A 14326-nucleotide genomic window follows, 5' to 3' on the forward strand; every position below is an offset into this window, starting at 1 on the left:
TCATATTTACTAAAATGGTGAACATCTTGGTCACAACTTAAGGGTTCTATACCATAATCCAGATCATAATCAGGTTTTAGAAATGAGTAGAAATGTAGAACAAAACCATCATAACCTAAGACTTCTAAAATATCACCGAGCACAATTACAAAAAACCTTCAATATCTACGACATCGATAAGTGTAACCCTACAATTAGCATATCTCCTACCAGAAATGTCTATAAAATGACCACCATGATGAAGTTTAATTGTGAAAAGAAAATCATAAATACATGTAAGACAAGGCATTTTAGGATTAAATTTGAATCAAACAAAAATATGATTTGTTCTATTAAAAATTCAACAATGTATGAAATTGTGTAATGCTTACCCTAAACATCTTACATTTGATTCACATCATACACATGCTTGTTACAGGATACATAATTTTTTTCATCAAATTTAATCAATTTTAGGGTTTATTGCGTTTTGAAGTAAGTAGGTGAAATAATAAAGAATTTAAAGTTTAAATGAAGTGACTATCCGTGTAACTCCGTAAAAAGACTCTTTGTACTTACATGATGATGAAATGCATGTGAAAGCAGTGAAGTAAACAGAGTAAACCTAAGACTGCTTCCAATGGTGACAAGATTCCTCATCAGGACTAGCTGTCACATCAGCGCTACATCAGTACTTCTTTTTTCAAGTAAACACTACCAACAATGACATACCTGATACTCCCTCAAATAAATTAAGACCCACTTATTAAATTACTTAATTAAAAAGTTTACAAGTTTTAATGCGAATAATACAAGTAACATATAGATATACATACGTCTTCAAACATGATTGAAAAATAAATGAAAAAGGGCTGTTGGCTGGGCGAAAATGTGGACGAGGTGGATGATACTACCGTTGGGAGCTCCGTAATAGAACGTTAACATTTGGGCTATCCACAAGTAAGTGCAAAATAATCTCTCCTACACTAATAACAAACACTAAATTAAGTGATATCTCCAAAACAAAATAAATCCTGACCATCCATCCTAACTAAACTTTAAATCATGGCCCTCCATTACATCTAATCTCACAAATCAGGTGATAAGTCAATCTCTACACTTCTACATTGTCTAAACTACCCTTCTATAATCAAAAACGTACGCTACTCAATTGCAAAATTAGGGGTTCAATGAAATCTATCCAATTGCAATTATCAATCGATCAGACACTTTCTCTGCAACATGATTTGGATCTTTTCGTCAGTAAATAGTTTCAAATATATAGTCTTACTCTATTTATATTATGATTAGCTTAAAATCTACAATTTTTTTTTGTCTAATACACTGCACTAAAATTATGAACGTTTAAATCAACCTGCTTAACAATACTGTTACGTTGACTTTTTTATATAATAACGCGTAGACATTTTAATAAATGAGATATAATATCAATTAATTTCTGAATGATTTGGCTAAAAATACGTTCAAAAAAGCGCTACAAATCAGGGTTCACAGTTTTAAAGTTGATATGTTGACTATGGTTATTGATAAGATAGAATTAATGACCATAATCTTTGCTATTTTTGTTTCGATTTTAATCCTTATATAAGGGATCCGATAACCACAAACTATGAACTCACTTTTCAAACAAGTATTCAGCAAACACATTTCTTTAATCCAGAACAGACTTAACACAAAAAAAATGTCTGCAGTTCAAGAATTCACCCCGCTCAATGAAATCGTCAAAGGACAGGAGAAGATCACAGTTAAGGTCAAGGTGCATTTTCTGTGGAAGAAATACTGGGTTAACAACCCTTCTGATGTTTCTTCCATTGAGATGGTTCTTGTGGACCAGCAGGTATTTTTTAAAATGTCCATATTACCTACTGTAATCAATACAATACAATAACTATTGACATAATGTATTTACAGGGAAACAAGATGAGGGCTGCCATCGAGAAAGATACGGTCAAGTACTATGGACCAACCTTCACTGAGGGTAGATATCTCACTATATATAAGTTTGATGTGCTGGATGTTGATGACAAAATCAAGTTCTTGACAAACAAGCTAAAGTTGAGGATTCGAAAGAGTTCTAAAGTTCAAAAATGTCCTGAATTTTCTGTTGAACAAGATCTCTATCGCATAGTTACTTTTCAACAAATCAATGAACGAGAATTGAAATATGGGAGTGATATTTTTGGTGGGTAACTTTATTTCTTCCTTCACTCAACGGATGCGTTGTTATAACTCAAAAATTTATTGATCTTTAGGTTTTAGATAACTAAATATTTGTACTAACAAAAGTTATATTTATTTGTTACAGATGTGTGTGGGAGGGTCATTAACATTATTAGGAACAGAACTATTAAAGAGAGATCTGGTGATAAGAAGAAATTGGAGTTTTTTTTGCTTTCACCAAGGTTTTTTTTTTGCAATCAACTGTGGAATTCATGTTTTAATTATTCATCGTTTTAATAGATTTTTAAACGTTGTTTGTCTAATATAATTAGTAAAACAAACTATATACAGCGGTGAAACTATTCGTTGTGCTTTATGGGGAGAACATGGTAAGAGATTGTTGACTATGGCTAGGAAATGCGATGCAAACTCACCACCAATAGTTGCACTCATTCACAATTGTCAACTAAAACTGTGGGAAGGTATATGGTATTTTTAATAATATTCAAGAATAATATTAACATGTTAATTTCCATAAACTCATTTGTTTACAAATTATTATGTTGCAGGAGGACCAGAAGTCAACAATATTTTTTTTGGGACCAGATTGTACCTGAATGAATTGGTTCATCCAATTTCTACGTTCAACTCCGAGTATGAATATATATTGATAATTTTCAAGTGCATATGTACAATTAATAATCATGTTAACAATTTCTTGAATAATGTTGCTTCTTCCACAGGTTCGCCAACGCTCCTAATAAAGGAGAGTTGAACGCAATTCCAACGATGTCGCCTGACTTTCGTGAAGATGAGCAAGAAATCGGAGCAAAGTATACCAAGTGTCACTTGCTAAAAGTTGAACAAGTTCCTAATTATCAGGAGGTATATTGTAATTTTAGACAACATTATTCCATCCATAATTGTAAAAAACTGCTTTTTTCATTTTCTTTATATGTCATTCATATTCATATTCAGCGTATTGTTAATGCAGGATTACAACTTTGTGGTTATTGGAAAAGTGGTTAAAGTTTGCAATAGTGATGGCTGGTTTCAGAGACTTTGTCCAGTACATGAGAACAAACTAGCAGAAGTCTACAATTGTGATCTTGATGTCGATGTTTTGTGGTGTGAGTTCTGTAAAGTTGATGATCAAAAATGGATTCCAAGGTAGTATCATCTTTAATATTCGTTACACTCATCCAATTTGGAGTTGTCAGTTAGTTTGTAACATTTACTATACTAACATTTTGATGTATGCACAGGATTCGTACTTCAATTACAATCAAGGACGACACTGGTGCTTGTGACATCATACTTTTTGATAATCAACTTGCTAAATTGGTGAAACGTAGTGCAACTTGGCTCAACACTAGAGCAGGATCTGTAAGTAACACACGTTTTAAAAGTAAATGAATATACATTTACCAAACCATGGACATGACCAAAATGTTTATATCCTTTGGTCTTACTACATGTATTATGCATGAATTACTAAATCTATTTATAATGTAGTGTGTCAATCCTGTGGATGTACCTGCGGAACTCAATGATGTTGTCAAACAAACTTTTCTGTTTTTGGTTTGCAAGAGTACCTTTAATGAAAAATTGAATTACAAGTCTTACACTGTGATGGACGCTACTGAAGATGTTGATATCATGGATGAAGTTAGTCGCAAGGGAAATAAGCCATACGTAGATAATTACAATGCGACTCAACAAGATGAAAAGTTTGAAACCCCAAAACCGTTTAAGGTATTGAACAAATATTATACCTTTTAACGCACCACATTCAATTAGTACATTCATACAAATTATCGTACACATAAACTTTCCCGCGATCGTCACTTATTTACAGGCATTGTTAGCGCATAGTGGTGGGTCTGCCAGCGGGAGTGAATGCAACACTGGTGAATCGTCCGATGGAAAACGAAAGGCTGCTACCGTTGATGAAGTTGGTAATGAGGAAACACCTACTGGTGGCACTGCTGCTGGGATTTCTGCTTTAAAAATACCTAAGATGGAACCACTTTGAACATCAAAGTGGTAGCTGTTATCATTCATAGTGTGGAGCATATAGCTCATACTTAGTGTTTACATTATATTTCTGCAAATAATTTGCCAGGCGAGTGTTATGTCTGATACAGTGATTTTGGATGATTTTGAATTTTCTGTTTCCTTACATTCTGTAAGTGTTTTGTTTTTGAATTAGACCACCTTTATTGGGATGGTCCATGAATGATAACGCTATTTAAATAATTGTCATTCTTACTTTACTTTTTATGTTTTTGAACAATTCTTTTATTAGACCTTTATAATATAAACATCCATTGTATTCAATAGAATTGAATCCAAATAAAGGTTAAATATACTCACAAACAAACAAGTGAAAAAAAAAACAAAAAATATTTGATGAATACTAAACATCGAAACCTTTTTACCAAATCTCTACATTGGTTATCATATAAATTATTCATTACCGCAAACTATTAAAACGTTCGATAATCTAGCTGGAATTACATTGAGTTAGAATGATGTTACGATCACGTTTGCGTTGAACACATATATAATCAAAAAATAATACCTTTTTAATCTATCTTCGATTATAAAATGATCACGATACACATCTGAACAGTTTTAAACCATTATACTTTTTTTAATCAAGTATACTCATACCTTTTTTGGTATGGAAAAAAAAAAGATCAATTATAGCATCCTTTTTTGTAACATTAATTTATTTAGAAAGAACCGTTCAAGAGTATACACACGATACATGTATATGTGCATGTAATTGACAAAAATCCATTTTTATCTGTCAACTAAATATTTATATTTAAACATACTAAAACATACGTAAAAACTTCAAACAAACACTTTCTTATAATAATGGATCGAATATGTACATCAAAATGTTAGATAAAAATCAGTACCGTCAAACACACATTTTTTTAAATGTTAAAAAGAGTAACAAACGTGCATGAGTTACATTTTGTCACAAGTCTTTTGAATCAACATTAGCGTTGTTAATTAAAAAAACAAAAAAATAAATTCCTTTACTCTCGATTACACTAAAATTGATGTCTCTAAATTACATGTTAACAAAAATAAACTATTACACCTTTAGATAATTATTGGATTCATACCATTTGTGATAGTATAAAAATTACCAAATCTAGCATCCTCATATAATTTTGTGTATGACAAATTAAAATCATTAATGTATTTTGGAAACACCTTGGAATTAAATCCAGTTTAACATGCATATGTGATTAATAATCAAACAAATCCAGTTTCATCTATGAGCTACAATTCGTGATTCAAATGAACTTAAACATACATAATAACTTCAAACACACATTTTTTTATATTAATAAAACTACTAGATACATCATCATGTTCTTACTAAAACATCAGTTCACATAAACTGGATTAACATTTTCAGACCACCTATACATTAAAAAGATTCAAATCTACATAAACACCAGTAGAAATCATTCTACAGCTTCACAAACGATTACTAACAGCTACAGTACCAACATAAGGATCGAGTTCAAAAAAAACAAGCAACATCAAACATACATGCTACCAGAACACCAAATTATCAACAAAAAACAAGGATTTAGATACCACTTTTCCCAACACCTATTAACCATGACGTGAAAATGCAGACAACACAAACTTCCTCTCCGTTGGTTTGTATGTCAAGTCAGCTTCATCTTTCAATTTTAGATTATTAACACGCATAAAGCCTGACCACCCAGCTGAAACATACAAGTTTCGTTTCTTGACATCGTCATTTGTTCGTAAAACCCACTTGAAGTCGTGTCCGTCATGAGTTGTCACGGTATACTCCCTTCCAGCTTTCAAACTCCTCAGAGATAACAACTCTTCCGGAAGACGCTATATCAATCAAACTTTCAAACTATTAAAACGATTAAATAAATATATGAAAAGCCTTAAAACTTTAGTTTTAAAGTTGCAAAAAAAATAAATAACAAATTAAATTGTAATAAACCAAAGCTTATGTCTTAATAGAGAAACAATACTTACAAACACGTGGGCCCCAGTTATGATCATTTTCACAGTAACATCAACGTTAGAGTCAGGATCTTCTTCGCTATCACTGTCGGATTCTTCAGCTGAAATTTCCATTGCATCATCATTCTGTTCAATTTGTTTTGATGTCGAAGCACCATCACGCGTCTTCAAAGTAACTCTGGCTGTTGACATCTCCTTAGAATCATCAGCAAAATATGTAAAATACAAGTTATCATCATCCAAGACTGTGAAGCATAGCACATCCAACATCTTCACCTTTAGATCTTCTAATAACTCTTTAAAACCATCGGTCAAAAACAGGTATTCACGATGGCAGCGCAAACCCACAACACGTTTATAACTTACACCAGCGTTTATGCATATTTCCACCTTCGATTTCCAACTAGGATAATGATTTCTGACCCAAGCATGAGGGAAAACCTAACACATATATTAACATGAATAATTACAGAAAGAATTTAAAACATATTTATCATCAACTATACCAAATTAAATTATAATTTCAATTTATAACTATCAAATTACCATTTTTGTAGGCTTTGCAGAGTAGAGAATACTTAAAAAAGATATGGGTGGCTGTAACAGTGATGCGGGCTCGCAGTAATCATCCTCAAACACATGATGGTACACTTCAAACTTACGGTAAGCAATTTCATTTAACCGAATATAGTCTTTATCGCCAAGATTAAACATTTCATGTAAATGCTCCAATCCCTTTGTTAAACGAAGTCTTTCACCATTCCAAAATACTCCAATTTTGAATGATCTGCGTGCAGATCTTTGCTTAACCTTGATTTCGATTTCACCCGTCGATGAAAAGTTGTTAGCAACAAACTTTTTTGGCAATAGCTGTCCAACAAGTCAAATGTAATATAGTTTAAATGTTTAATATAAGGCATATAATTTACTATTAAATATCTACAAAAAATACTCTGACAAAAACAATTTTTAAAAGAAACAAGTACATACTTACCATATTTAGAAAACGTTTGTTGCTATCCTTCTTAAAAGAACTACTTCCAGCATCTTTTTTACCCATTTCAGAACAGTGATCTGAAAACATGCAATTACAAAATGAACAAAGGTTGTTATACAATGCTATACACATTACTTTGCACTAATATGCAAGTAAAGATAAATCCTGTATATGTCATACTATCATTATACCTCCCTATAAGTACTTTATTACATTAATATGCTTTAAGTTGTTTTAATTTTTTTTACAATAAGAAAGACAACACAATTTAAATAATTGTTCATGTCTGGAGTTATTAACAAAAAATACTTCTTAAACTCAGAAAAACAGACAGACACATGCAATCAAATAATCTTCATTTAAGAATCATATAAATCACTTTCACAAATAATGTAGCTGAACATTAATCAGCCGATCATTGTTATATTGTAAATCCCTTTCAAACAACACATTATTCACATTACCAGTAACACTATTTTAAAGATCTACTTATCTATTGTTATTTTATTTAACTATCAGTTGTATTTCTTCCAAATCTCACTTTCACGAAACCCTAGAACAACAAACTGGCATTTTTTTGTGAAATTTAGGGTTTTATACTTCGAAGAAAAACGATTAACATCAGATAAAGTATGAAAGGAAGAAAAGAAATCACTTACAAGAGATCGAAGTAGATAGTGACTGGTAATACAAACTTGTCGTCTTTGAAACTGTCGCCGTCAATGAGTAGGAGTACAAAAAGTAGGTGGCAAGAGTGTTTATTTTATACTTTGTTATAAAAAGGCATTTCCATTCGTGCGGGTATATATTCACGTTTATATATATGTTGGATCACTATATTATTCAAAGCCCATTGTCCAATGCTATTTTTAATAAAAAATAAACCTGGGTTTCTTAAAACAAATACTCGGCCCAATTAATTTTTTGTATTAATCCAAGATTAAGAAAAACTGATAATATTAAAATTAAAGACGGTTTGAATTATTCCTACTCTATTTTAGTAACAAAATTAATATTAAAAACAAATTAACATTTTTTTTTCAAACGCCAACCCCTCAATCTGTTACCCTAATTTATGCCACTTCTTCATCCGTAATTTTAGTAATCCATTTTTCAAATTCTAGGTTAGTGTTCTTAATCATTTGGTCTGGTGTTCATTCCATTTTTTGTGTCGTTCAACAAGATTATGAATCAGGATCAAAAATCCATCTGACAATCCAGTATCAGAAAAAGGAAAAATGAATCGGACTCGAACAAAGAAAATTGTTCAATCAATCGAAAACATGAATCTAATCATGGAGAAAATAATATCGACAACAATCCTGGTATGTATTCGATTAAAAGGGACTATAATTATATGTATCGGTACATAATCATCAACTAATTTCTATAGTTAGAATTGTGTTGTTTTCTTAATTGTGTAACCAGGTTTATTCTGCCAACATTATATTCTAATTATGTTCTTTTCGTAGATTATTTTTCATGATAATATGTACTATATATGTAACTGATATCAGTATCTGTCAGTCAAATACATCATGTGAACTTTTAATAGAAATCCACACAATTAACCTACTAACTATTTTTTTACTCACATCTTTACAAATGCAGGAAATCAATTTGGTACAACTGTTACACCGATGAACAAAGCGTTAAGAAAAAAACAGTTAAAGGTTGAAACTCCAGAGGATAGAAGATTGCAGAATTCATGTAAAAGTCCACTATCCACGATAGGTATAAGATTCATTATACTATTTACTCAACATTCTGTTAAAGTTTTAGAGAATTATTATTTTATTTAACTTATTCCATGATCAATCATATAGGAAAAAATTAAGACTCACTAATACACTCATTGTTTGGTTTATTACCTTTTAAACCTACCTATTTTGATTATAGAAATTATTCTTTTTTAAAAATTTATATCACTAACAGTTGTCTTATACTGTCTTATTGATTTGAATGTGAATCATTTATGCAGGTTCAAACAGTCCACTAGGTATCTCTAATATTGATAGTGTGAATTCAACCTCTACTACTAAAACAAAACGGATTGGACGCCCACCAAAATACAAACTTTCGCCATCCGATACTATTCCATTCAGCTTAGAAAATATAAATAAAAACGCTGGTAATTCTTATTATCTCATTTTCTGTCATTCAACTACAATTATTAAACCGGCATTACTTTGTATGTTCTCATTTTAAAAGTATTGAATACAAATGTGTTTTGTTACATTGTGTGTTTTTAATTTTTATTTCTTTATTGTATGTCTAGGTTCTTTATCTCAACCATCATCTTCTGCCGGAAATATCGCAACCAAGAGTTCTTCTCAGTTACACACTATCAGAAGTCCGTTGTCTGACATAACCAAAAGTATGTATTCGTAATTATGTCAATTATTTCGTAATACTAATTCTATTTTTAATATACATAGACAAATATATATTAACATAATTCAATGTTTTACATGTTATTAATAGGTCATGGTAACACATCATACGTTACACCTGGAAAAAAAAAATTAGGAAGAAATCCTAAATATGTATTGCAAAATACATTTGGTAACCAAGAACTTCCTATTAAGCAAGAATTAACCGTCAAACGTAGAGGAAGACCACCAAAGTACAAATTTTCTGATGAAGAAATGATACCGTTAGATTTACCAGATGGTATGAATGACAACACAATAGGAGATGATGATGATAATAAGAAGTTTTCTGGAAGAAGTCTTGGTAATTAAAGAAAAATTCAAAAATAAACTGTTTTGTTAATTTTTTTTACATTTACCAAAAAATATTCATTCATACTTTGTTTTGTGTATATATACTAACATATAAATCTTACAGAATATAGAGACCTTGGTGATCCTATATATATATGCACTTCATGCAAAGCACGATTGTGGAAATCTGAAGCAATGCGAGGCAATCCTTCTTTTACAAGAAAAGCTTATTCTTTATGTTGTTTAAATGATAAAGTCGAACTACCACCTTTGAATGATCCGCCACAGTTGTTATTAGATCTATTTACTGGTCAAAGCGAACATGGCAAAAATTTTATGGAGAATATACGGCGGTATAACATGATATTCAGTTTTACATCGATTGGTGGCAAAATTGACCATTCTATCAACAACGGCAACGGTCCTTATGTATATCGTATGCAAGGTCAAAATTATCATCTGGTAGGTAGCTTACTGCCCGAGCCTGGTCAAGATCCACGATTCTGCCAACTATATATCTATGACACTGGAAATGAAGTAGATAACCGCATTAATTCATACGGGTATAACATTATTTTCTTTATCATTGCCAGATTATTTACTCTTTATACTACCAACTACTATAAACCAATAACTAACCATGGCTGCTTTTATTTTTTAAATAATAATAAATTATTACTGATATATGCTTTATTTTTCATTACAGTAACGGAAGTTCCAAATCAACGTCAAACCAAAACTCATTGCTTCCGAACACAGTACACCGTTTGAAAGGTTTGCTTGACCATGTTAATCCGTTGGTTAAAAAATTTCGTATGGCAAGAGATCGGTTAGACATGGACGAAGATGAACCGATACAAATCAAACTAATTGGTAGCCGAGCACAAGATGGACGAACTTATAATTTACCAACTGCAAATGAAGTTGCTGCAATAATAATTGGAGATATTGATGGATCTTGTGATAAACGTGACATTGTATTGGATCACCGTAGAAAGGGATTAAGACGTATAAGTGAGCTTCAACCGTCTTATTTAGCACTACAGTATCCACTATTATTTCCCTACGCTCAAGATGGTTACAGAGTAGATATACTCCATAAGGGTGTTGAAATAGAGGACGCTACTGGACATGCACGTCTCACTTTACGTGAATTTTTTGCTTATCGATTACAAATGAGAGTAGGCGAAAAGTCTTTGATTCTAATGTCAAGAAAACTTTTACAGCAGTTCATGGTAGATGCTTATACTATGGTCGAGAATACAAGGCTGCATTACATCAGGAACAATCAGAAAGCATTCAGAGTTGCTCAAATCTCCAGTTTGCACGAAGCACAAGAAACTGGAAATTATGATGTTTCAGCTATGGGCACACGGATAACACTTCCTTCTTCTTTTACGGGCGGAGCAAGATATATGTATGCAAACTATATGGATGCTATGGCTATTGTTCGATCATTTGGTCCACCTGACCTTTTTATCACTTTAACGTCTAATCCAAAATGGCCTGAAGTTCTTCGTGTTTTGGCGCCTTTGAATCTAAACCGAGAAGATAGGCCAGATATTGTTACACGCGTATTTAAAATGAAACTAGATTCTTTGTACGATCAAATCAAAGATGAAAAGATGTTCGGATATCTTAGAGGAGGTATTTTTTCAAGCATCTACTATTAAATGTTCATTTATACAACTATCTATTATACATTAGTTAATTAATTTATGACATACAAGTCTAAGTTGAATAATTGTTTTCCATTTTCAAAAAATATCAGGTTTATATGTTATAGAATTTCAGAAACGTGGGTTACCTCATGTCCACATGATATTATGGCTTGACAAAACAGAAGCCACACCAAACGCTTCAGAAATTGACAGATTTATTAGTGCTGAAATACCAGATAAAGATGAGGATCCAGAACTGTATTCTTTAGTTTCAGATTTTATGATGCATGGACCGTGCGGAGAGAAACATAAAGAATGTCCATGCATGCGAAGCGGTACTTGCTCGAAAGGATTTCCAAAGGATTTCACAAATGAGAGCCACTTTGACGCAGATGGTTTCCCTGTATACAAACGCCGTAATGATGGTAATTTTATTATGAAAAAAGGAGAAAAGCTAGACAACAGGTTGGTTTACACATACAAACTGCAGAACTACAATACTTTTATTTTTATCATTTAAACCTTTTCTAAATTCCTACAAATCCTGTTAGCCTGATTTTAACTTGCATTCTAATTGTTCTACCATTTTTAACTTACAGGCACGTAGTTGGTTATAATAAATCACTACTCAGACAGTACCAAGCACACATGAATATTGAATGGTGTAACCAGTTCGGATCCATAAAGTATCTGTTCAAGTATATCAACAAAGGTCCAGACAGAATATCTGCTCAATTTCATGCTAATAACAACAATTCTGCAAATAATAGCGCAAATCAAGCCCAAACGACAACCACTGTTAGGGATGAGATTAATGAGTATTATAGCTGTCGTTACCTATCTGCATGTGAGGCCGCTTGGCGAATATTCAACTACGAGATAGTATTCAGATCCCCGGCAGTGTACAGGCTATCTTTTCATCTACCTAATCAACAACCAATTGTATATGATGGTGATGACTGTATGGAACAAGTTATTAACAAACCTTCAGTCGGCGCTTCTCAATTCATTGAGTGGATGAAATACAATGAAGAGAATCCTGATGGAAGACAGTACACTTATGTTGAATTTCCTCGCCATTATGTTTGGAATGCAACACCAAGAAAGTGGTCAAAGAGACAAGGACAGAAAACTGTTGCCCGATTACATTATGTTCATCCGAAATCAGGCGAGGCGTACTACTTACGTATCATGCTCAATAAGGTGAGAGGACCAACATGTTATGAAGACTTGCGAACTGTCGATGGTATAATTTATGATACCTTCAAGGAAGCTTGCTATGCAATGGGACTATTAGATGATGATAAAGAATACATTGCTTCTATTAAAGAGGTCCACCAATGGTCAACATGGAACGCATGTCGGTCTCATTTTGTTTCATTAATTACCACTGACAGTATCACGTTCCCTGATCGTGTTTGGAAAGAAACTTGTGACCTCCTGTCTGACGATCTTGCTAGAGAAGTACCAGAACGTCTCAAATCCAATGGTACATAATTATTACATTTTTACTACAATAACTTTTACAAGGTTGTCATTTATCTATAAATTGAATTAAACTAAAATATAATATTTTTATTGTAGATCCAGAGACATTTAGACGTGTCCTACACAACATTGCACTTTCGAGAATTGAAAAGGACCTTAATAGTGCAGGTTACAGCTTGCGTAACATACCTAATATGCCTTTTCCAGATCTCGAATTTGTATAGTCATCACTAAACATGCTTATACAAGATGAGATCGCTTACGACATACAGAGTTTAAATGAAGAGCATCAAAATCTGAAATCTACTATGACTGACGAACAGAACGTTGTGTACGATACAATTGTTGATGCTGTCTATAATGATAAAGGTGGTCTATTTTTCCTTTACGGATACGGTGGCACTGGAAAAACATTCGTTTGGAAAACACTAGCTGCGGCTATTCGTTCTCGTGGAGACATTGTCATAAATGTAGCCTCAAGTGGTATTGCAGCATTACTTCTTACTGGTGGTAGAACAGCACATTCACGGTTTGCAATTCCTATCAACGTATTGGAAGATTCTTTCTGTTCAATTCAGAAAAATAGTGACTTAGCCGCTCTATTGAACAAAGCAAAATTAATCATATGGGATGAAGCACCTATGATGCATAAACACTGTTTCGAGGCTTTTGACAGAACAATGCGCGACATCATAGTTTCTCCTAACAGATCTTCTCCATTTGGTGGTAAAGTAGTTGTTTTTGGTGGTGATTTTAGACAGATCCTTCCTGTAATACAGAGAGGTACAAGATCTGAAATTGTGCATGCATCACTTCATTCTTCTGATTTATGGAGACATTGTAAGGTCTTGAAGTTAACTAAAAACATGCGACTAAGAACGGATATGAATGATACTGATCAACAACAAATCAGGGATTTTGCTGATTGGATTTTAAAGATTGGTGAGGGCAAAATCAACGAGCCAAATGATGGTGAAGCAGATGTTGAATTTCCTATGGAAATGTTGTTAAAAACAAATGGTAATGCAATCAGTACTATTGTAAACTCAACATATCCGGAGATCCTTGATCACTTAGGTGACGGAAATTTTTTCAGCTCGAAAGCTATTCTTGCTCCCACCAACGAAGAAGTAGATTCAATAAATGACCACATTTTGTCTTCTATAGATGATGAGGAACGGGTCTTCTTAAGCTCTGATAGTCTAACACCAGATGAAGAGAATGACACTTGGGCTCAACAAGTTTACTCACCTGAA

The 14326-nt window shown here is 32.7% G+C and overlaps 2 protein-coding genes across 2 annotated transcripts; both read left to right on the plus strand.

The window, feature by feature from the left end:
- Nucleotides 1–1681: 1681 nt before the first annotated feature.
- LOC139875379 (uncharacterized) lies at nt 1682–4195 on the plus strand. The gene is made up of 10 exons (XM_071862716.1): nt 1682–1837; nt 1912–2182; nt 2306–2402; nt 2512–2642; nt 2730–2814; nt 2904–3045; nt 3155–3330; nt 3426–3546; nt 3676–3915; nt 4019–4195. Exons 1-10 carry the CDS (start codon nt 1682–1684, stop codon nt 4193–4195), a joined length of 1596 nt encoding a protein of 531 aa, XP_071718817.1.
- A 4640-nt stretch (nt 4196–8835) lies between these two features.
- Nucleotides 8836–13294, plus strand: LOC139875380 (uncharacterized). Its single transcript, XM_071862717.1, has 9 exons — nt 8836–8929; nt 9177–9326; nt 9474–9572; nt 9680–9931; nt 10046–10484; nt 10628–11568; nt 11693–12047; nt 12182–13071; nt 13167–13294. Exons 1-9 carry the CDS (start codon nt 8836–8838, stop codon nt 13292–13294), a joined length of 3348 nt encoding a protein of 1115 aa, XP_071718818.1.
- Nucleotides 13295–14326: the final 1032 nt, after the last annotated feature.

Source organism: Rutidosis leptorrhynchoides, chromosome 11 (assembly GCF_046630445.1).
Source record: "Rutidosis leptorrhynchoides isolate AG116_Rl617_1_P2 chromosome 11, CSIRO_AGI_Rlap_v1, whole genome shotgun sequence".
Classification (NCBI taxonomy): domain Eukaryota; kingdom Viridiplantae; phylum Streptophyta; class Magnoliopsida; order Asterales; family Asteraceae; genus Rutidosis; species Rutidosis leptorrhynchoides.